The 23496-nt window shown below is 44.6% G+C and overlaps 1 protein-coding gene across 3 annotated transcripts in view; it reads right to left on the reverse strand.

Moving 5' to 3' along the window:
- FBLN2 (fibulin 2) overlaps positions 1-23496 on the reverse strand; it is a 187810-nt gene that overhangs the window by 43602 nt on the left and 120712 nt on the right. For all 3 annotated transcript variants that reach the window (XM_054034201.1, XM_054034202.1, XM_054034200.1), the window contains exons 3-5: positions 19189-19300; positions 11183-11312; positions 5469-5655 (exon numbers count right to left, since the gene is read on the reverse strand). In XM_054034201.1, the coding sequence (XP_053890176.1) occupies positions 5469-5655; positions 11183-11312; positions 19189-19300 (429 nt within the window). The remainder of the gene's footprint in view (positions 1-5468; positions 5656-11182; positions 11313-19188; positions 19301-23496) is intronic.

Raw genomic sequence — 23496 nt, forward strand, 5'->3', positions numbered from 1 at the left:
CAGCCCCTCATGCGCGGGGGCGCCCTGGGGCCGCTGCAGTTTGCGCCGTGGGGAAGCAGCGCCCGCACCTTGTGGCTGGGCCGGGCAGGCTCCGAGCGGGGGACACTCAGGCTGGGGGCCGCCCCCCGGGGCACACGGAGCCGCCTGCAGGTGCCGCAGGGCAGCCACCCCCCAGCGCCGCAGCCGGGGCTGGGCAAAGCGGCCCAAGCCGCCCAGGGACTGCGGCAGGGCGGCCAGAAGCAGCAGCAGCGGAGCCATAGAGGGCGGGGCGCTGCCATGCGGGGCCCACGTCCCACTCTCCAGGGCTCCGCTTCCTCTGGGGCTACCCTGCCCCAGCTCCTCAGCCCCCTGCTGGGTGGTCCCCTGGCTCTGCCCTCCTGGATCCTGGCCGGTCCTGGAGGCGGGAGCCCTGGCTGGAGGGACCCTGGGCTGAGGCGCGTCCCGGGAGCCCCGCTGCTTACTCTAATCCTGCCAGTGCCGGACCGGCTGGAGGCAAGGGGGGAGCGGGCAGAGTCAGCACTGGTGGGGGGGGCCCAGGGCTGGGGCAGCAGGGGGTGCGGGGGGGGGGCAGCCAAAATTTTTTTTGCTTGAGGCTGCAAAAAACCCAGAGCCGGCCCTGGCTCCACAACAGCCCCTGGGCAGGGGCTTAGCTCCCTCTTCACACACACCCCTCTCTAACCTGGGTCCTACCCCCAGGGAATGTGGGGCTGCTCCGTCCCCTAGGCACCCTCTGCTGCTGAGCCACCTCTCTGGCCAGGTTTGCTGAAGCCCCTGCAGGCAGGTTCCCTGGGCCCTGGTGCACAATGCATCCATAGGGCTTAACCCCTTCCTGCCTGTGCTGTAGCAGAGGGGAGGGGGACAGGAAGTGGCTGGGTTATGTTGGTGGCTAGCAGCAGCCTGGAGGAGGAGTTAGCTGCCTTTTGATACTGTGCGGGCAGGAAAGGATGGGAGCTGCTTCCAGCCATGGTGGGGGGGGGGAGGGGTGGGAAGAATGGGGAAGAGATGAGCTCTGCAAAGACACGGGCTAGGACATCCCTTCCCTTCCCCCTCCTCCCCTGTGGCTGGAAGCAGCTCCTGTCCCTTCCCTCCTGCACAGTGCCGAAAGGCTGCTGCTGGCAACATTCTGGTGTGAACCCTGGCAGAAATCTGAGGAGTGGGGGCATGTGAACATGCATGCCCCTCTCCCCACGTGTTGCCTCGGGAAGATGCGATACCAGGAGAGGTCTGTCCCGGGGACCCAGCCAGGCATGGAGGGCGGAGAGCACCAGGCAAGGAGGGTCGGGTCAGTCGGTCACCTTCCCATGTGAGAGAGGTGTACAGGGTGTGTGTGTGTGTGACCTCTCCCCGTGTGAACCCTAAAGCTTTAAAGATAAGAAGGCAAATAAAAAGAATCCAACTGCAATATTTCTTTTCAACAGGGGCTCAGTCAACTTGACGTTAATTTGAAGGTTTGTACTGCATAGTTCTGATTGACTGCCCTTGAACTTGCTTTAATACGAATACTTTTACCAGGTGTCCCTTATTCAGCATAGGGAAATATTGTCACCCTACATCACACGATCCTGAGAACTCAAAGTGAAGGTGAGGGGTTTACAAGTAACAGGGGACTTTTTCCTCAGGTAAAGAGCTTCAGATACAGAACAAACCAAAGCTTCATCCTTCTACCAACGGTCTATCGCTTGCAAGAGCCACAGCTTTTAAAAGAAATTGGCTGGTAATTAGATCAGTGCAAAATTAAAAGGTGTTCGTTTGGGGGAACTTATCTGTGCACAAAGGTTTGTTATATTTGTTTGTCCAGTCCTGCTGTAGGGGATGGCTATTTCCATATAAAAACAACTAATTTTCTCTGCGGTTTAGATTTGAAGCACTCTTCACTTGGAAGGAATCCCTTCTTGTTCAAATATGCCCACACCCAGCCAAATTTCACTCCAAAGATGAGTTCACCAGAATGACTTTTCCTCCTCAAAAACAGCTCAGTTTGAGTACCAAGTGAAATGCAAAAAAAACCAAAGTGCAAACTTACTCAGAAAACTGTTACAAATATTTTGCACATCTCTATTAGCAAGATAAAGCTACTGATACCTTACTACCACCTCAAGGGAAAACAGCTGATCTGATTAGACAGCATGGCACAGGCAAGGGCTAAGATCTTCAGCTGCTATAAATTAGCGTAGCTCAATTGATCCTCACAGAGGATCTGGCCCAAACCCAAATACTTTAAAAATATGCAATGGATTTTTGCAACTTTTCACATGCTGTAATTGTCTGAAGAATCAAACTATTGCTGCATCAGTGTGACTGTTCTGGGCATTCCTAACAAAATATGAAATGATTATTAAAGACATTGAAATACATAATTCCTTTTTCACTCTACTTCTGATATGCTGTACAGCGAACAAGATTCTTTAGGAGAGACTTTCGGAGATTTTTTTTGTTGGAATTTCTAGGAGCTTTGAAGGCTTTCACATGAAAGTTCTGAGAATATCAGGGTCACATTTTATACAGTCTTACTTTTTAAATTCCCATGTACATCTTTAGCCTTCCTTTAAGAAAAAAAGCTCAGTATATTTTTCCCATACTATATGCTAATACTCCGGAAAAAATAATTTTCCCCAGAAATCTTTAAAACATTACATCTTAAAAAGCTTTCCACTCTTTAATGAGAAAATAATAAAAGCCTGTGTGTTCTAGATTTCTGTTTCTTATTGAAGTTCCACAGCTTTTCAATGTCAGAAATGTGTGCGTAACACAGCACTAGCTGCGCTACGCAATCCCTACACTGATTTAAAACAGAATCATCCCACATACAAGTTGGGAGAAACGAATGGACAAGGATTTGAAATCCAGCATGCTAGATGGCTATCCAGAGGGACAATGACTTGTTACTTATGTGTAACAGGTGCTTGGTACATCACTCTGGAGAGAGTATTATCTAGTGGTTAGAGAAAGGGACCACGAGTCTTGACTCTACCATTCTATTCCCTGGTTCCACAACTCTCTCACTGTGTGAAATGAGGTAAATTCACTTAACTGTTTGGTGTCAGTATATTCATTTGCAAAATGGATAACACTATTTACACACCTTGCAAGGATGCTAAGAGGCTGCATTAATGTTTGTAATGCACCTTGAGTCCCTGACAGGTGTTGTGGTATTTAATGCAAAACAAGGATAGTTAGGGTTACCATATCTCATAAATAAAAAAAGAGGACCCTCCACGGGCCCTGGCCTTGCCCATTTCCCCACCCCTAGCCCCGCCCCAGCTCCACCCCTTCCCCACCCCCACCCCTTCCCCACCCTAACTCCACCCCCTCCTCCCTTCCACTCCCAGCCAGGGGGAAAGGGCTGCCCCAGTGCTACCGGCTTCAGGATTTGCCGGGCAGCCCCCAGACCCTGCGCCCCCAGGCGGCGCTTCCCCAGTGCAGCTGGAGCCCGGGAGGGGAAGCGCCCAGCCGGGGGCGCAGGGTCTGGAGGCTGCCCAGCAAACTGTGAAGCCCGTAGCGCTCAGGCTTTGGGCAGCCCCTATGCCTTAAACAGAGCCGAGCTGCCCGAGCGCTACGGCTTCGGGCAGCCCCTATGCCTCCGGACCCTGCACCCCCAGCCAGGCACTTCCCCTCCCGGGCTCCGGCGGCGCAGGGTCCGGAGGCACGGGGGCTGCCCGAAGCCGGTAGCGCTCAGGCAACCCGGCTCTTAAACAGAGCCGAAGAGGAGCAGAGCCTCCAGCCGCGGCGGCTCTGCTCCTCCCTGACTCTTCGGCTCTGTTTAAGAGCCGGGCTGCCGAGCGCTACCGGCTTCAGGCAGCCCCCGTGCCTCCAGACCCTGTGCCCCCAGCCGGGCACTTCCCCTCCTGGGCTCCGGCGGCGCAGGGTCTGGAGGCACGGGGCTGCCCGAAGCCGGTAGCGCTTGGGCAGCCCGGCTCTTAAACAGAGCCGAAGAGTCGGGGAGGAGCAGAGCCGCCATTTTCCCGGACATGTTCGGCTTTTTGGCAATTTCCCCCCGGACAGGGGTTTGACTGCCGAAAAGCCGGACATGTCCGGGAAAAAGAGGACATATGGTAACCCTAAGGATAGTCCAATATGTGTCAGTTTTGGTTCATCTGCAGTTTGCAAACCTTATTCAAGAGGTTTTGTTTGCATCATAAACCAGGGACCAGATTGTTTGGAGCAAACTCAGGGCTTGGCCACATGGGGACTCTAGGGTATAAATCTACAATGCACAAACCTGCTGCACACTAAGTCACTGTGTGGACCTTGCTACTGTGCACTAAATGTCCTGTAGTGTGCTTTGACCTACTGCAGTCAAAGTGCACTACAGAGCTTGCAGTGCATGGTAGCAGAGTTCAAAAGACCAATTAGTGTGTGGCAAGCTAGCATGATGTAGATTTATACCCTGACTTACCACACACTGTCTCCATGTGGACAAGCCCTCAGTTTTGTTTTGTACAGTTGCTACCCCTGTATGAGTTGCTACCCCTATAAAAAGCACCCACCCCCACCTTTACCTTTGCAGTCTTCCATGGGAATGACCCACTGACTTTCAGCCATTCCAGCACCGGTGACTCTGGGGAGCCCTGAGAGGCAGCTCCACCAATCTCCTTTGGTATTTTGGTAGGGCCACTACCCGCCAATTTTAAAAGGATCTTTTGAGGGCTCAGAGCTGCCCATCTGCCTATGGCAAAAAGGCAGTAAACAGATTGCACTGCTGCTGCCATTACGTTTACTGAGCCTGAGAGACAGGAACCCCCAGCCTCTTCAACACCATTTGGTAGGGATCTACTTGCTCCTGCTGAAGGTGGACTCAAAGGAGAGGACGGGGAGGAAATGTTGCTAGTGTTGCTCTGCATTTTGAACAGGCAAGCCCTTTTTCAGTGAAACTATTCAGCACACCCTGTAGAAACTACTTGGCTTTACAGTCAGTGTTGTGACAAACAATAAGGAAGCAAGAGGACTGAGAGCTTGATTAAGGCCTTGTTGGCATGGAGAGTTACTCCTGATTAACTCCAGGTGTAGATGCTCTTATTACAGAATAAGAGTGTCTTACTCCAGATTTGCCTAATACAGTGGAATTAATCTGCTTTAAATTCACACCCTACCTCATTCCAGATTAACTTTCATGTGTACACAAGCCCTAAGCATTAGTAAATATTTCCTGCACACAGAAAGGAACAGTCAGTCCTATCTGGCTCAGTGAAAGCTTTGTGGATAACCATTCTGGACATTCTAATAGGCTGCACCGTCCAACCTGGTGGCTAATGATATACCAGCAGATAAGTGGGTATCCCAAGTTCAGAAGCATCTAAAATTTCGGACCCAATTCAGGCCATCTCTGGTCCAAAGGAAGAGCTTTATTTTCAACTGAAAGTGAAACCAATTATACTGCCACAGTATCACATTTTTTGTTTTGTTTTTTGTCTTGAATGGAGAAACCGCTTCTCTGTACAACTGCCTGTAATTAAAACCGGGGAACCTACTTCTCTCAGGTGTCACTGTTGGCAGAGGTTCGGGATGCCTTTTTATTTCTGGAGGAATAAGATGATCTTCTCCTTCACAGCAGGATAGCATCACGTGGTTGCAGGGATAGCCGAGATTTGGGTTGGACTCACAGGTTTGCCCCTCACTTTTTACTCTCAGTCCCAGAGTGCAGCAATCACAACATTGCTGTAAAGGAAGGAGACAATTAGCAACCTAGGTTTTTTGTGTCCTGTGTTATACATAAACAGAGATGGGCCCAAGCCCCAGAACTGGAGTTGATCTGAACTTCCCCCAGGAGCAAGGATGTCTGAATCAAGGGTTAGGACAGGGCTGGGCAAACTACGGCCCATGAGCCATTTTAAGCCGGCCCTCGAGCTGCACCATGTGGCTCAGCCCTACTCCAATGCTCCAGATGGGGCGCAGGGTTGGGGGCCGCACCACACGGCTCCCGGAAGCCGCAGCATGGCCCCACTCCGGCTCCTACCCGCCCCAATGGGAGCTACAGGGGCAGTGCCTGCGGATGGGGGAGCATGCAGAGCTGCCTGGCCACGCTGCCGCATAGGAGCCAAAGACGGGACATGCCATTGCTTTTGGGAGCCACTTGTGGTAAGCGCCGCTCGGAGCCTGCACCCCCCTAGTCTCTTCCCCTGCCCCAACCCCCTGCCCTAGCCCTGATCCCCCTTCCGCTCTCCAAACCCCTTGATTCCAGCCCGGAGCACCCTCCTGCAACCCAAACCTTTAATCTCCAGCCCCACCCCAGAGCCCACACCTCCAGCCGGATCCTGCACCCTTCCCGCACCCCTGCCCCAGCCCTGATCCCCCTCCCACCCTCCGAACTCCTCAGTCCCAGCCCAGAGCACTCTCCTACACCCCAAACTCCTCATCCCCAGCCCCACCCCAGAACTCACACCCCCTCCTGCACCCCAACCCCAATTTTGTGATCATTCATGGCCTGCCATAGAATTTCTATTCCGTGATGTGGCCCTCAGGCCAAAAAGTTTGCCCATCCCTGGGTTAGGATTTAGCCAATTACAGAAATGGGATCCTCACTCCCTGCTTATTTTGGCCTGTCTAGTACAAAGAGGGAACTGAAGTTGGATGAATGTTAAAATTTAGCTGCAATGTGGGAAAATGACTGAACGCATATTGGAATCTGCACATTGAAGGCACAATATTGCACAATCGCTAAAGATAATACCAATTCACAAATGCCCAAATGAAGTGAATTATCATTATCACATAATTAATATTGATGTCAATGTACTACCCAGTCTTTTGCAATGAATCCTACACACTAGCCTACACAAGAAATTAGCCAGCTCTTAATAAGGGCTCAAATAGCCAAGTGCTAGTTTGAGATGAGGTTAGAACAGCACTGCTCATATCAACTTTTTCTTTCACAATAAGATTGTTAATTTATCACAGGAGGTGATGGTAGTTACCCCCATGGCATTCAATTTATGATCCCATTTGCAAAACCCTAAACTTCACTACAACACACTGAGCACTGTACTGACCAAGTCCACAAATGTAGGAGACAACTGAGGGCTAAATTGTCCCTGGCCCTTACATCAGTTTATAATAGGGGAAGGGAGTATAGGGAGCTGTCCTCCTTTAGCACTCTGCAAAAGCACCAGGAATGCTCAGGTGAACAGAGACTGCTCCCTCCAGACACCTATTGTCCAGCAAATGGACTCTGGCTTTGGTATTCCCTGACTCCCCTGAACACGGGCCCACATAGCTGATGGCTGCAGAGAGGGGGTTAGGAAACAGAGGCCAGAATGCATTGCTAAGAATTGAACTCGTTCTCTCCTTCCATGGGTGCATCTAAAAGGGATAACACAGATTGAGTGCTTTCCCTGCACGCTGGGGAGATGGGGGAGGACTCGTTCCTTCCTGGGGCACATCCCTCCTGGAGTTTCCCTTGGGGTGGGTGATTGTACTGCCTTTACTCAGGGCTATATGCAATTTCCACAATCAGGTCATAAAAGTGCATTAGATAAACACTGAATCCTATACATGTTTAAGATCCCTTTTTGAGCATCACTCATGTTTAGGCATAATTAGCAGCTAATTAAGCAAGGAAGTCGAGGAGCTAACTCACCCTGCTACACAGACCATCAAGAGATCATATGTAAATGAAGATATGAATATTAAATAGCTGACCTGACACCTTAGTAAGTACATTTAGATGCCCACATTCATAGTGAATGGTTATAAAATGCTTGACAGCGCTCAGAATCTCCCTTCCTCCAGATGAGTGATGAGACTCAATATGTCCAGTTCTCATTTATACCTCTGCAACCCCACTGAGACTGCCCATATGAACTAAGACCAATGATTTCAGTCTAGTTCAGCTGCAGACAGCAATCAACGGCATGGAACAGAAGCCACATGTAAACTGGCACCAGCTGACAATGTAAGCAGAAATTCCAAGAACTGAATGGGATGAAAACTGAACTAAGCTCTCTCTTCTAGAGCTGGTCGCACCAAACCAGTCTCCTATCAAAGGCTGGTTTCCTCCCAGCATCATGCTGTGCCATTCACATACCATCCCCGTCAAACTTGGACTTTTCATCAGCACTGCTCCCACTATTGTCAGGGCTGTAAAAGAGAATTTTGGCTTTTAGGCCTTCCTCCAAAAGACCCACAAAATGCACTGCATGGAACTCAGTTTTTCTGCATCTGAAGAATGAAGGGCTGAGTCGCCTCTGTGAAGATTCAAACCTGCAGTTTCAGGGAGACGACATATTTCATACCTGATGTTCAGGCCACAAAACCGTTCCCCCTCTTTGCTCACTCTACTCTCTTGTCTTCTCAGCCTTTGCTCTAGCACATTCATGTCCTAATGTGGCTTACACCGCTATCTATTTGTAAGAGCTTCAGAAATTTAATAGACAATCAAACACTGTACACAGCTGCACATTTAACAGCCACAGAGAAAAATCCAAAAAGATGTATTGGGCCACCTTTTCTAAAGTGAAGTCTGTTCACACCATTTTTTTGTGTAGGCACCAATCTGTAATTGCAGGCCCTACTCCTGCCATTGACAAACTAGCCTTTGGTACACAGCAGCTTGAAGTATTTGTCAAAACATTGTTTCCTAACAAAAATGGCTTTTCAACTAAAACGTATTTTCATTTTGTTAGCAATGTTCTATGTTTGGTTTAAAACAAACAAACCCCTTATTAATGGCTTTGAATGGCCACTATGAATGACAATTGATAGTTATGGGGCCAGGGAGAGGGAGTGAAAATGACTCTACTGCGAGGTAGTTAGGCCATGCACCTAGGATATGGGAGACCCAAGTCCAAATCTCTGCTCCTATGACTAACTATTTATCAACAGTAGAACTGCTTCAACAGTATAGGCTGAGACAGTCCCATACCAGAATAGACCATAGCCCAATGGCTAGGACACTTTCCTGCAATGTAGGAGACCCAAGTCCAAATCCCTTCTCTACATCAGGCAGGGTCATCCACATCAGAGGTGAATTCTCTAACCCACCACCGAAGCTGCCTCTCCCCAGGACCGTTCAGAGAATCTAGTCTTCATTTGCTTTTTTCATAAATGCCAAAATCAAAATGAAAAATTTTGAGTCAGGCTGAAACAAAACATTTTGATTTTTTGTTTGGCCGAAACTATTTGGCGAACTTGGCATGAAGTTGCAAATAGTTTTGTCTCTACAGAAACTGCATTTGTTGGCAAATAACTATTTGCTGAAAAAAAAGTCACCCAGCTCTATTCATTGCTTCATGTTCTGCTCCTCTCCGGAAATATGATGTCTGGAAATGTTGGTTAATTGTGTTAGACTACAAGATCTTTTGAAGATCTTTTTTATATTCCCTGTAAAGTCCTTACACTTAGAACAGTTAAAAAGCAATAGCCATAATGGAAAGAAAAAAGATATAACCATATAGTTTTCCCGTTAGCATTTTCTGTGATGCGACCAATTAAAGGAGAAGTGTTTGATTATAATATTGTTGAAACTTCTTTCTTAATTTTCAAGAGATGTGATTTACTATTATTATTCATTTTTCTTTCTGTTAGCAGCAACTATATCCTAGGAGCTGTGCAGACAGAATAGAAAGGCAAAGCTCCTGCCTTGAAGAGTGTAGAGTTTAAAATCACTTCATTTGAATGAAAGCATTACATTAATGTCTGCACAGCATGGATTCACAGTGCTGAGGATTGCAAGTTTTACTACAACTAAGATACAAATGATAGTGCAGAGGAGAATTTTGCCTTACATCTAAACTAGGAGCGCTCCACTGGCACTGGGTGACCAGATGTCCCAATTTTATAGGGACAGTCCCAATATTTGGGACTTTTCCTTATATAGGCACCTATAACACCACCATCCCCATCCCGATTTTTCACATTTGCTATCTGGTCACCCTACATTGGCATAGGAATATTATACTGGCAAAGCTGCACAGTGCACTTTGTACTGGTAGAGTGAAACCACCCCACCACAAACAAAACAAGCTATATCAGGAAAAGCACAGCTTTGCCATGTAATTGGGTCTACACAAGGAGCTGGTCAGGGATCACACCTCTGACTGACATAACCATGCTGGCAGAAGTCAACATCGACCTGGCCTTACTCATTGAGAGTTCCTTGTATGTGAAGCAAGCACAGTACAGCAATAGTGCTCTGCACTGCATGTATGACACCCACACACAGATCTAAGAGTAGCATATTTGCCTTATTTCTGAAGTAACTAAAGGCCAAAATCTACCCACAAATAGAGTCGTGAAAGTTTCATTGATTTCTCTGCATGTTTCTGAGGGCAGAATTTTAGCTCTAAACCAATATTATTTTGAAGACTTAATCATCCCCTAGAAATGATAAGCCTGCATACCTAATTAAACACTATACCACATAGTGGATGACCTTAAATTTTCCTTACCAACAAATCAAGTTATTTGCAACACTCTCGGATGCATTAGAACAGACAGAGCTAATACATTTCTTGATGACACAATGGAATATTACATTTGAGCATACAAACACCTACGTAAATTCTGATCAGTGTTTAAGGAATTCTGAAACCTTCTCTTCAGACCCAAACTGGAGAAATGTGCATAACAAATAAGAGGCCAGATCCTTAGCTGGTGTAAACTGGCTTAGCTCCTTTAACTTCAATAGAGCTCAACTGATTTAGACTGGCTGAGGTTCTGGCACATGGTTCATTACTCAAACCACCAGTTAATAGCCCATCTTTATTTATGAGAAAAAGTCTCTATAGTAATCTAAATATTTGTTTCTTGTCAAATTTTTTGTTTAGCTGGTAAATTAAATTGCTATTCAATAATGTGTCTAAGCTGACAAATTGTTCAGTAATGGGCCTTTCCAATTATATCTTTGATTAAGCTTTTCCCTATCGTTTTCTAAAATCTACTACTGCAGATATAAAAACTGAAATAAACTTCTCCCACCCTCTTCCAAATGGAGACAGTAATAATAAAACAGCAAGTTTAATCTTAACAATGAGAGAGAAACAATACAAATTACCTCATTACAAAGTTTTAGAACTCTCGGGCACAATTGAGCCTGAATGCAATCAACTAAAATATTTAGCTAAGTATGATTTCCATGCCTTGCCCATGCAACTTTATAAATAACTAAACTCCATGATACAAATATAAAGCACAAAACTCAATAAATCTGCATCAGAATAGGACTTGCAAAAGTACCAAAGGGTCTTGCCTTATAAAAAGATCTTCCACAGGTATCGCTTTCATCGGGTCCACACAAATCTCCTTCCTTGGCTGCGATCATGCCAGCAACACAGCTGTTTTCTTTTAAGTATGAGACACAACACTGCTGCTGAGCAATTCTGCAAAGATGGAACAGGATTAAGTGTTACCTGGCATTCAAAAGGTAGTGCCATCAGGTTGCAAGAATATACAGTAAGAATGTGTGTCACTGGACATAGAAATATATGCATTCCATGACCTTTTTTCACATGTATACTATACTATGTGTGACATCTTGTTGCCACTGAAGTCAATGGGAGTTTTGCCATTGACTTCAATGGAGCCAGGATTTCACCCATTAGATTGGAAAACGTGACTTATAATTAAAGACTTAAGGAGCTCAATCTGTTTATCTTAACAAAGAGAAGGTTTGATCCCAGTCTATAAGTACCTACATGGAGAATAGAAATTTGATAGTAGAAAGCTCTTCAATCTAGCCTGCAAAGATATAAACAAGAGCCAATGGCTGGAAGTGGAAGCTAGACAAATTCAGGCTCAAAATAAAGTGCAAATATTTAACCTTGAGAGTAAATAATCATTGAAATGACTACTCTGGTATTGTGGTGGGTTCTCTATCACTAGACATTTTTAAATCAAGATTCTATATACTCTCTCTCTCGCTCTCTAGTTTAAACAGGAATTAATTCAGGGAAGTCCTGTGGCCTCCTGGTTATACAGGAGGGCAGACCAGATGATCACAATGTTCTCTTCTGACTTTATAATCTATCAATCAGCATTCAGATAACATAATGCCTGGCACTATATAAATACTATAGACCAATGGATTAAACCTCATTCAACATATAGCAGTGGTGGGCAACCTGCGGCCCATCAGGGTAATCTGCTGGCAGGTTGCAAGACAGTTTGTTTACATTGACCATTGTTTACATACAGTTTGTTTACATTGACCATTGACTATTGGATCACAGAAACCCCTTTGAGAACTGCCAACTGATGTGCCAAGACTACTCCTGCTTTCCTGCCCTGGCAGCTTAAGACTCCAGCACCCTGTCTTGCTAAGCCAGGCACACCCGACTGCTCCAACACAGACCCAGGGTCTGAATTACTTGCCTCACAGCTGCAGACTTAACTAACAGCAGCTTAGAGAAGTGTTCTTGCCTTTAACACTCAGATGCCCAACTCCCAATGGGGTCTAAACCTAAACAAATCTGTTTTACTCTGTATAAAGCTTATACAGGGTAAACTCATAAATTGTTCGCCCTCTATAACACTGAGAGAGAGAGAGATGCACAGCTGTTTGCCACCCCCCCCCCGCCCAGGTATTAATACATACTCTGGGTTAATTAATAAGTAAAAACTGATTTTATTAAATACAGAAAGTAGGATTTAAGTGGTTTCAAGCAGTAACAGACAGAACAAAGTGAATTACCAAGTAAAATAAAATAAAACACGCAAATCTAAGTCTAATACAGTAATACAATTGAGTACAGATAATATCTCACCCTGAAAGATGTTTCAATAAGTCTCTTTCACAGACTGGACACCTTCCTAATCTGGGCACAATCCTTTCCCCTGGTACAGCCCTTGTTCCAGCTCAGGTGATAGCTAGGGGATTCCTCATGATGGCTCTCCTCTTTGTTCTGTTCCACCCCTTTATATATCTTTTGCATAAGGCAGGAATCCTTTGTCCCTCTGGGTTCCCACCACCTCCTTCTTAATGGAAAAGCACCAGGTTAAAGATGGATTCTAGTTCAGGTGACATGATCACATATCACTGTAAAGACTTCATTACCCACTTACCAGCACACATGTATACAGGAAGACTTACAGATAAACCAGAGCCATCTGCAATCAATTGTCCTGGTTAATGGGAATCAAGATTCCAAACCACCATTAATGGCCCACACTTTGCATAATTACAATAGGCCGTCAGAGTTATATTTCATATTTCTAGTTTCAGATACAAGAGTGGTACATTTATACAAATAGGATGCTCACACTCAGTAGATTATAAGCTTTGTAATGATACCTTAGAAGAGACCTTTTACATGAAGCATATTTCAGTTGCGTTCGCATATTTTCAAAAAATCATATAGAGTGCAATGTCACAACCATCTGCAAGCCCGGCTGCCTGCAGCTCCCAGCGGCCGTGGTTCGCCGTTCCTGACCAATGGGAGCTACGGGAAGTGGCAGCCAGCCCCCACCACTTCCCGCAGCTCCCATTGGACAGGAACGGCAAACCGTGGCCACTGGGAGTTGTGGGCAGCCGTGCCTGAGGACAAACAATGTAAACAGGGTATTACCCTGATGGGCCGCGTGCAGCCTTCGTGCTGCAGGTTGCCCACCACTGACATATAGTATTATACTCATGTTCTTAACCTTATGGTTTTGTGGTGGACCCATTTTGAGGTGATACAGGGGAAGTAGGGAAAGGATTTACTTTCTCCGGGCAGAACCCTTTATTGCTGGTGACAGCCAATTCCAGTGCCTGCCACAAAGTACAAGAATTGTCCAGTAGGGGGCAACCTGGTAACAGTGCACCCAAAGGGCATAAACTCAATCTTCTCCAACCCGCAGTCTCACTAACATGCACTGGTTGTAAGGGATGTTGCTTTTTAACAGCCAATGGCTAATAGCCAGTTAATTATCCTTTACTGACAGCAAGTTCCAAGCCAAAAATGGTTGTCAATAAGATATGTATGATTATTACAACAAAGAAACAAGTCTCCCTGGAAGCAAACTCCCCACTCCTTTTGTTTTTCCCCTGAGAAAAAATATTGCCAATTCATTTTTTTCCTGATGCTTGAAAAAAAAATTGGAAGGAGATGTCTCATATTCCTGCGCAAACTAGCCCGTGACTGCAACTTGGCCATTGGCCATTCACACTTAAAATGTCAATGGCCAGCCGCACCAGGTTTAAGTTAATATTTACATGCTGGACAATGTATGAATAGTGTTATCAGTTAATCACTGGTCTGTGGTTGAATAAAGGAAGAAGGTCTTTTTTCCCTTTGTGTTTTGTTTTTTCAGTAATGTTTGCTTCTTTAATTGACAACTAGAAAAAAAACCATAGCCGTTTGTTTGAAATGTTAGTGGTTAATATCCAACCATATTTGAGGATTGAATCTAATTTTTTACTGCCATCATAGGACATCTGAAATTTTATTGATGGCTATTATGGCGCTTTGAAAACGTCCAAGAGACCACACTGAATGAAGTAGTTTTTGTGGATGTAAAGCACCAACAATCCAAAAATCATTAGCTGCTGTTAAAAGGCCGAAGTCTGCATGGATTAACGTTCCTCAGAAATATAACATTTTGCCATGAAAAAAAGAGTACAATGGTGATCCAGTGCTATTGGAATTGGTTATTTTTATACTTGGAACTTCTTTAGGGCTGGTCTTCACTACGGGGAGATCAACGCTGCTGCAATCGACACACCAGCAATGCTTAAATTGCAGCAAGGGAGGTTTAAATTGGACATTAGGAAAAAGCTTCCTAACTGTCAGGGTTGTTAAGCACTGGAATAAATTGCCTAGGGAGGTTGTGGAATCTCCATCATTGGAGATTTTTAAGATCAGGTTAGACAAACACCTGTCAGGAATGGTCTAGATAATACTTAGTCTTGCCATGAGGCAGGGGACTGATGACCTCTCAAGTTCCCTTCCATTTCTAGGATTCATGTAGCTGGAGTAGCGTCCCTTCGGTTGACTTACCCCGGTAGTGAAGACAAGCCTTAGACATTTCAAGATGGTTTAATTTTGGGTACTGTACCACTGAACCATTAGCGGAGCAGATAAAAGCTTTACATTATGTACTCTTATTTATTTCCTATTCACAAACCCATTCTTAGATGGCTACGTAGATGAATTGTTGGACTCTGGGGCCTTTCTTAAAAATTCACACTGGTATAATTACATCAATGTATTAAATTGGTGCAAGCCTCCAATATAAACATGCTTCACTGACACAAAGCAGGGTTTGAACCAGTGCAGTTCAACAAGGTAACATATGTCATGGGATAAGAAAGAAGGTCCCCGCAGGGATCTGTAACTGGCTAAAAGATAGGAAACAAAGGATAGGAATAAATGGACAGTTTTCACAGTGGAGAGAAGTAAATAGGGGGGAGGGATAGCTCATTGGTTTGAGCATTAGCCTGCTAAACCCAGGGTTGTGAGTTTAATCCTTGAGGGGGCCACTTAGGGATCTACAGCAAAAATCAGTACTTGGTCCTGCTAGTGAAGGCAGGGGGCTGGACTTGATGACCTTTCAAGGTCCCTTCCAGCTCTATGAGATAGAACGATCTCCATAGCAAGGTTCTCCAAGGACCTGTTCTGGGATCAGTGCTGTTCAACATATTCATAAGTGATCTGGAAAAGATTTTAATACAGTAAATTAACCCTTGTTTAAAAGATTTAAGACATTTTAGCTAGTTTTGACTTTTCTCATTGACATTATGGATAGAATATTGCATGTACCACAATAATACCCAGGTCAAACTGGCTGCAAAGTTTGTAGATGATACAAAATTACTCAAGATCGTTAAATTCAAAGTTGACTATGAAGAATTACAAAGGGATCTCACAAAACTGGGTGACTGGGCAACAAAACAGATTAAATTCAATGTTGATAAGTACAAAGTAATGCACATTGAAAAACGTACTCCCAACTATGCATACAAAATGATGGGTGCTAAATTAGCTGTTACAGCCCAAGAAAGAGATCTTGGATTGATCATGGATAGTTCTCTGAAAACATCTGCTCAATGTGTAGCAGCAGTCAAAAGCAAAACAATAAGCAAAGGAATATATATTAAGATAGAAAATATAAATACCACTATATAAGTCTATGGTACACCCACACCTTGAATACTTAGTGCAGTTCTGGTCATCCCATCTCAAAAAAGATACATTAGAATTGGAAAAAGTACAGAGAAGGGCAACAAATATGATTAAGAGTATAGAACACCTTCCATATGAGGAGAGATTTAAAAGACTGGGACTGTTCAGCTTAAAAAAAGAGATGACTGGGGGGATATGATAGAGATCTAAAAAATTACGAATGGGGAGAATAAAGAAATGTTATTTACCCCTTCAAATAACACAAGAACCAGGGGTCACTCAATGAAATTAATAGACATCGGGTTTAAAGCAAACATAAGGAAGTACTTCTTCACACAGAGCACAGTCAACCTGGAGATGTTGTGAAGACCAAAAGTCTAACTGGGTTCAAAACAGAATTAGATAAGTTCATGGAGGATAAGTCCATCAATGGCTATTAGCCAAGATGGTCAGGTTTGCAACCCCATGCTCTGGGTGTTGCTAAACCTCTGACTGCCAGAAGCTGGGACTGGATGACAGGGGATGGATCACTCAACAATTGTCCTGTTCTGTTCATTCCCTCTGAAGTATCTGGCCCCAGCCACTGTTAGAAAACAGGCTACTGGGCTAGATGGACCATTTTCTGACTCAATATGGCCATTCTTTATATAGATAAAGAACATAAACGGGATGGGTGTAAGCCCTGCTTTATTCTAGTGTGGTGCATCTATATTAGGAGTTTGTATTTGTTTGACTGCATTGATGTAGTTATCCCAGTGCAAATTTCCTTAATGTTGACAGGACTTCAGCAGAACTTTTCTATGATCTAGCAGTCACTCCTTATTAATTTATTGCTGTCATTTCTTGGCAGTCAGTTTGACCCAGGAATTATTGGGTTATATTCAACACTATATCCATAATGTCAAAGAGAAAAGTCAAAACTAGCTAAAAAGATCTTACATATTTTAAACAAGGGTTAATTTACTGCTTAAAATGAGGAGGACTGGGGGGAAGGGGAAGGAAGAAAAATGTATACCATTATAATTTTGGGTTGTTTTTAAACTTGTGACTCCTGGATATAGTAAGAAAAATCTCACTGTCTGGGTGCGCTAAATACCATGTCTGTATTAACTATACAGAGGGCAGGGCATGTCATTTCACACATCATTCCCAATGAGCAGCATGAATTCCAAAAAGTTGTGCAAACTTTATACTAACCTTAACTTCACACCAATAAAAATAATTTTAATTCATATATTTTCCATTCCCCACCTAGAGGAATTGTTCCATCATGGAACAAGCAAAAGTTAGGCCTGTTGGGTAGATGAATAGAAAACATCCAAGGAAAACTCAGGTGCTGCAAGAGGCGGTGTGGGTGATTTAGTCAGTAGCACCACAGCCTTTGAATCTGTACTGATCTAATGCCCCAGCATAGTGCTACGGGACACTAATGTTGGGACATTCTAGGTTCACCTCAACTGGTGTAAATTGGCGTAGCTACCAGCCCCACGAAACTGTGCTCTTTTGCCCCAGCTGAAGATCTGGCCCTTTCATCTTTCAGATGTGACACATGATCAAGTGCACTTTTGATCATTTGCCAAAAAAAGTCTAGTTGTTAATAATTTGCTATCCTGGACACAATAGTAGTTAACCTGTAGAGTCTATGGCTGGGTCTACACTACCCGCCTGAATCGGCGGGTAGAAATCGACCTCTCGGGGATCGATTTATCGCGTCCCATCGGGACGCGACAATCGTTCCCCGAATCAACGCTCTTACTCCACCAGCGGAGGTGGGAGTAAGCGCCGTCGACGGGAAGCCGCAGAGGTCGATTTTGCCACCATCCTCACAGCGGGGTAAGTCGGCTGCGATACGTCGAATTCAGCTACGCTATTCACGTAGCTGAATTTGCATATCTTAAATCGACTCCCCCCTGTAGTGTAGATGTAGCCTACATCATCCTGTATTTTTCTGGATACCAACAGAACTGAGTTAGCTGCTCTGCAGGTACTTGGTTGCCCATAGGTACTTACAGGCATTTTGACATACAAATAGAACACCTATATGTGTATCTGTATGATGCAGGTGCAAACAGCCATGCCTGCTTTAACAGCTCCTAAAGGACACAATCGGTTTTCTGTCCAGGTTTTCATACTGTGCCTATCATCATACCATCTGATTGATTTATAGGATACAGATTCTAGCATTGTTACGTGAAGTTTTCGAATCTTTAAAACACGTGTATGAGTGCAACTGTTGTAATTTTGCAAGTGCAGATGTGGAGCTTATGTTTTCCAATTCATATATTTATTGTGTGTAAATACTGCTATATTACAGCCCAATGGACTGGATTTTAATCTCACTTAATTGGTTTTCAACAGTGTAGCACCTCTGACTTCAATAGATTTACTGCTCCTTTCCACCAGCACAAGTTCAGAAATAAGACCAGCATCTTAAAATGCTGAAATCACTTTAAAGAATCCACATGGTTTTCATATTTGACACTCAAATTATTTTGTTTCTTCTTCTGCCTCTTTTTCAGACTAGAAAGAGAAAGGGTATGAAGTGGAGTTAAGTTAACATGTTATCCATGTTACCCCGCTCTTTTCTTAACTGCCATCCTTTTCTTCTCCACATTGGGATGAGAGTAGATATACTCACCCACCTAGAGCAGTACTTAATGTGGCAAGCACTTCCCTTGATTCCAATGGGGCTATGGAATCAGTGGTGTCCTATTACAGGTGAGCAAGGGCATCAGAACCTAGCCTTTGGAACATATTCTCCCACCTACCAGATTAGTTGTCAAGTTTACCATTTAAGAAAAAGTAAGGAAAATAATTTAATTTAATATTTGTCAACAAAAATGTAAAGAACATTTGGCTGCACTGTCTTAAAATCTAAAAACTTCACCAATCTGGGTACAACAGGGAAGCTAAACACTGGATTTTGTTTTTGAGCAGCACAAACTTTAAAAGCTTCTGTTTACATTAGGTTCTAGATCTTGGGAAAAACTCTTCTCATTCCGTCCTGACATATTGCCAGTCAGCCAGCAGTCTAATCTGGAGGATGGACTTGGTTCTAGCTCCCTGGAGATTGGCCAGTTCATTCAATCATTAGGCTTCCTCTAAAGCAATCTCACTGAATGACTCTGGATCACTTTGTTTTTGGTTTACGTACCTGCAAATATCACCATCAGTCCCACTGACTGGGATTTCTGTGCATTCCCCATTGTCTATAGCCCACTGTTGTCCAGCTGCACAGCAAGTTTCAATTAAGTCCTTTGTGGAACCTGAAAAAAAGGAGAGACAAGATGGTTTTGTGAGGAGAGTTTTTGTTTTTAATTGAAAATAGGTTTCAAATAAGAGGACTTTTAAAATCTTCTATTGGCTAAATGCACAGCTTGAAAATTCATTGATCAGGACATGCAGATGAACGAAGATAGACATAGGGATGGACTTAAGTGGCAGGCTGAAATTTTATTAACTTAACCCTGGGGAGCGGTGCTATATGCCCAACTTCCACCCTCTCTCATGTACCAGGCATATAAATGGGTCTAACACAGGGGTGGGCAAACTTTTTGGCCCGAGGGACACATCTGGGTATGGAAATTGTAGGGTGGGCCATGAATGCTCACAAAATTGGGGGTTGGGGTAAGGGAGGAGATGAGGGCTCTGGGGTGGGCCTGGGCATGAAGGGTTGGGGGTGCAGGAGGGTGCTCTGAGCTGGGACCGAGGGGCTCAGAGGGCAGGAAGGGGATCAGGGCTCGGACGGGGTTGGGGCGCAGGATGGGGTCAGGGGTGCAGGCTCTGGGTGGCGCTTACCTTAAGCTGCTCCTGGAAGCAGCGGCATGTCCCCCCCTCTGGCTCCTATGCAGAGGCGCAGCCAGGCAGCTCTGCATGCTGCCTTATCCGCAGGCACCACCCCTGCAGCTCCCATTGGCTGCGGTTCCTGGCTGCCCCTATGTGTAGAAGCCGGAGGGGGGACATGCTGCTGTATCTGGGAGCCGTGCAGAGCCACAGCATGCATGGAGCGGGGCAAGCCCCGGATCCAAACATATGAAGGGCCGGATGTGGCCCCCAGGCCGTAGTTTACCCACCCCTAGTCTAACATGTGGTTAAAGGGCTCCCACCATATAACCCATAATGCAGGTAGACCCTCCCTGACCTAGGACTCAGCTAACTTCTGAATTCTTTCACCCTCTTTCCCGTGAGGGGAGTAAAAAGATACCAAAAGGTTCTGTGAATTATGCATCCATGATTCTGTGATGATGGTGTCTGTCTGTCACTCTCTCACACACACATACACACACAGGCCCTCTGCTAATTTGGCCCAATGGGAAAAATTCCTTCCTGATCCCAACGTAAGCGAACGGTCAGACTCACGGCATCCCTAACACACAGTGTCCATACTATAACTACAGAGAAAGAGGGAGGGTGGGCAGCTGAAGGGGACAAAAGGCCCCCAATAGATTTAAATAAATGGGGGAGAACAAGGGGGCCCAATCAGTACTCAAGCACCCCTCTGCATGGCTAATAGGAGATGGTGAGCCCTTGGAGAAGGGGCCCATTCCGAAGCATGCACTCTCCCTGTTCTTTCTGGCCTATCTGTTCTACTGCCAGTCTGACCAATCTTCCTCCCCAGGGAGAGGGGGGCAGGCTGGAATTTGGGTTTTCAGCATTTAGAAGACAACACAGAAACAGCAATCTTCATTCTGAAAAAAAAAAAAAACCAGTACAAATGTAGTTCTCTGGACTCAATCCTTCTCCCACTGCTTTGTTTATTGACTTAAATGGGAGCAGGAATTGGTCCTATGTCTATCTTTAAATGGTTTCCATAGCTCTGCAATGAATGCTTGCAAAGCATCCAAAGTTTAATCAAAGGTTATACTTAAACCTATCTTTGGAAAATGAATATCTTTAGAGGGTGATCATTCCAAAGATATTTAGTGGTGCACAAAACAAAGTACATACCAAAACTTGCCCTCAACCGTTTGAAATTTATATAAAGATGCATCTCCACTGGTATACTATGTTTCCTAGCTGGTTGTGTGCACTGCACGTACATACACTATGTGATGGACATTTTGGGAGGACAGAGATTTGTATAACCCATAAGTAGATCATTTACTCCATACTAATTCAATATACCTTTCTTTGTATTATACTAATAAGGAACACAGGCAGGATTATTACATAGTAACAGCCTCTGTTCCTGGTCTGATGAGACTGAGGCTAGGTCTACACTACGGAGGGGGGAGGGGAGTGGTCGACCTAAGATATGCAACTTCAGCTACGTGAATAGCGTAGCTGAAGTTGTGTATTTTAGGTTGACTTACCTGGCTGTGAGGACGGCGGCGAGTCGACAGCAGCCGCGCCGCTGTCGACTCCGCTTCCGCCTCTTGCCGCGGTGGATTTCCGGAGTCGACGGCAGAGCCATCGGGGATCGATTTTATCACATCTTCACTAGACGCGATAAGTCGATCCCCAATAGATCGATTGCTACCCGCTGATCCGGCGGGTAGTGGAGACATGCCCAAAGAAAGGGGTGAACATTCCATCATCCAGCATGGTTGGACATATTGGAGCACACAACATTTTCTTTTAAAGAGACAACTACAAGATTTAAATGGGAGGAAAACCATAATTTGTTTGAAGATAAATCCATCTTTGAGACATCCAAAAATCACAATAAAAATCACATTTGATTCAGTTCTCAGTTGGGTTTAGTTTGTTACCGAACTGTTTACATGTAATGGGGACTCTCCCTTCAGTAGTTGGGAGAGGAGATTCATTACAACTTGTGCATAAACACTACATAACAGATATGCATGGGTATTTCCTTGATCTATTGCACATGCACGCCTCAGTGTTGCTATGTTTCACTGAATTATACAAGATGAATGAAATTTAACATACAAGTAGTAAAAAGACATAGTGACAACAAACTGTGAACAAATGTTCTTTGTCATGGTCCCAGGAAGCTAACAGGATTTAGCAAGGGTTTTGTTCTGTAGATTTTGACAGATGAAGTGTTAAAAAATTATTTCCATAAAGTGGATTAAAGTTTTGCTCATACAACGTTTTCCTGGAATATAATCCTAGAGCTGAATTTGATGCTTTAGTTTGTTTAAGCCACAATAAAAAGGCCCTGAGAGACATAGCGCTGAATCGGCTGATTAGCTGATGTAAAACACAGGTGTAAGATGTCGTAAAAAACATGGAAGTCTGGAACACTGCGCTATTTGATACATTTTCCCTACTGGATTAACATTTAAACAGTAACACTCAGGAATAAGTGAAACACAATTTACATTAGCAAATTTTTAACGTATCAAACAAACATATGATTTTATAAAAAGGCACCAACACTGAGGGAGGACTCTCTTTAGGACAGGGACAGTATTTCATTATGTCTGTACAGCACCAAGCCCATGTCTGGGGTCTTGCTGTGTTACTGTAATGCAAATAACAAACAACAATATTAATAATGGCCATCAAAGTGATACTAGATTGCAGGGCTTGGAACTTGAGGACTGGCCCCAATCTCTGACACCTTCTGGCCATTGTTGTGCCACGTCTATTAGGAAGGTCCTTGCATTGGCTAGTGGGTGGTGAGATACCACCTTAAAAAAACAATAACGGGTGCAAGCAGGTACCCACCTCCCTACTCAACTCAATGATCCCCAACAAGCCTGCAGCAACAAGTAGTGCTTCTGCTGATGCGCTGGCTATGGGACCTACCTAGGTCAGAAAGTGACCAGCTATGTACTTTTTAGTGGGATTTTGAGGTTTAAAGGATACATTATACGGGCTCCTTTGTTTTGAGTTTAGACTTCTGATAAACATGCTGATGAAAATGGGAAGCAAAACATATTAAAACAAAATCAAGAGTTATGAAAAGAGACAGTGGAATTTTACCCAGCTTGAATCATGGCACATCTTGTCCTTTTGTTTGGCTAAAAAACGATACCCAAATTATTTTTAAAACCATACTTTTTAAGTGCTTAATTTGCACGGAGAGACGGAGAATGCTTTCCACGCCTCGTTAACCTTTCCAGGCCAAATTCTGGTTTTAAATAATTACGGGGGGTTACCTACAGATGGAAACAATAGGATGAAAGCATTCCACAATTTTGTCTGGCACCTGAAATGTGTGACTTCCATGGATGGCAATGGAAGTTAGGCAGCTAAATCCTGAGCACCACTTCAAAAAGTGTTGGGATGTATTTGTCAAAACCGTAACAAGGTTCAAAAAAGAACTAGATAAATTCATGGAGGATAGGTCCATCAATGGCTATTAGGCAGGAATGGGTAGGGATGCAAAACCATGCTCTAAAGTGTCACCAACCTCTGTTCACCAGAAGCTGGGAATGGGCAACAGGGGATGAATCACTTGAGGACTATCCGTTCTGTTCATTCCCTCTGAAGCACCTGTCAGAAGACAGGATACTGGGTTAGATGGACCATTGGTCTGACCCAGTATGGC

The sequence above is a fragment of the Malaclemys terrapin genome, chromosome 7, assembly GCF_027887155.1.
Source record: "Malaclemys terrapin pileata isolate rMalTer1 chromosome 7, rMalTer1.hap1, whole genome shotgun sequence".
In the NCBI taxonomy this organism is placed as follows: Eukaryota; Metazoa; Chordata; order Testudines; family Emydidae; genus Malaclemys; species Malaclemys terrapin.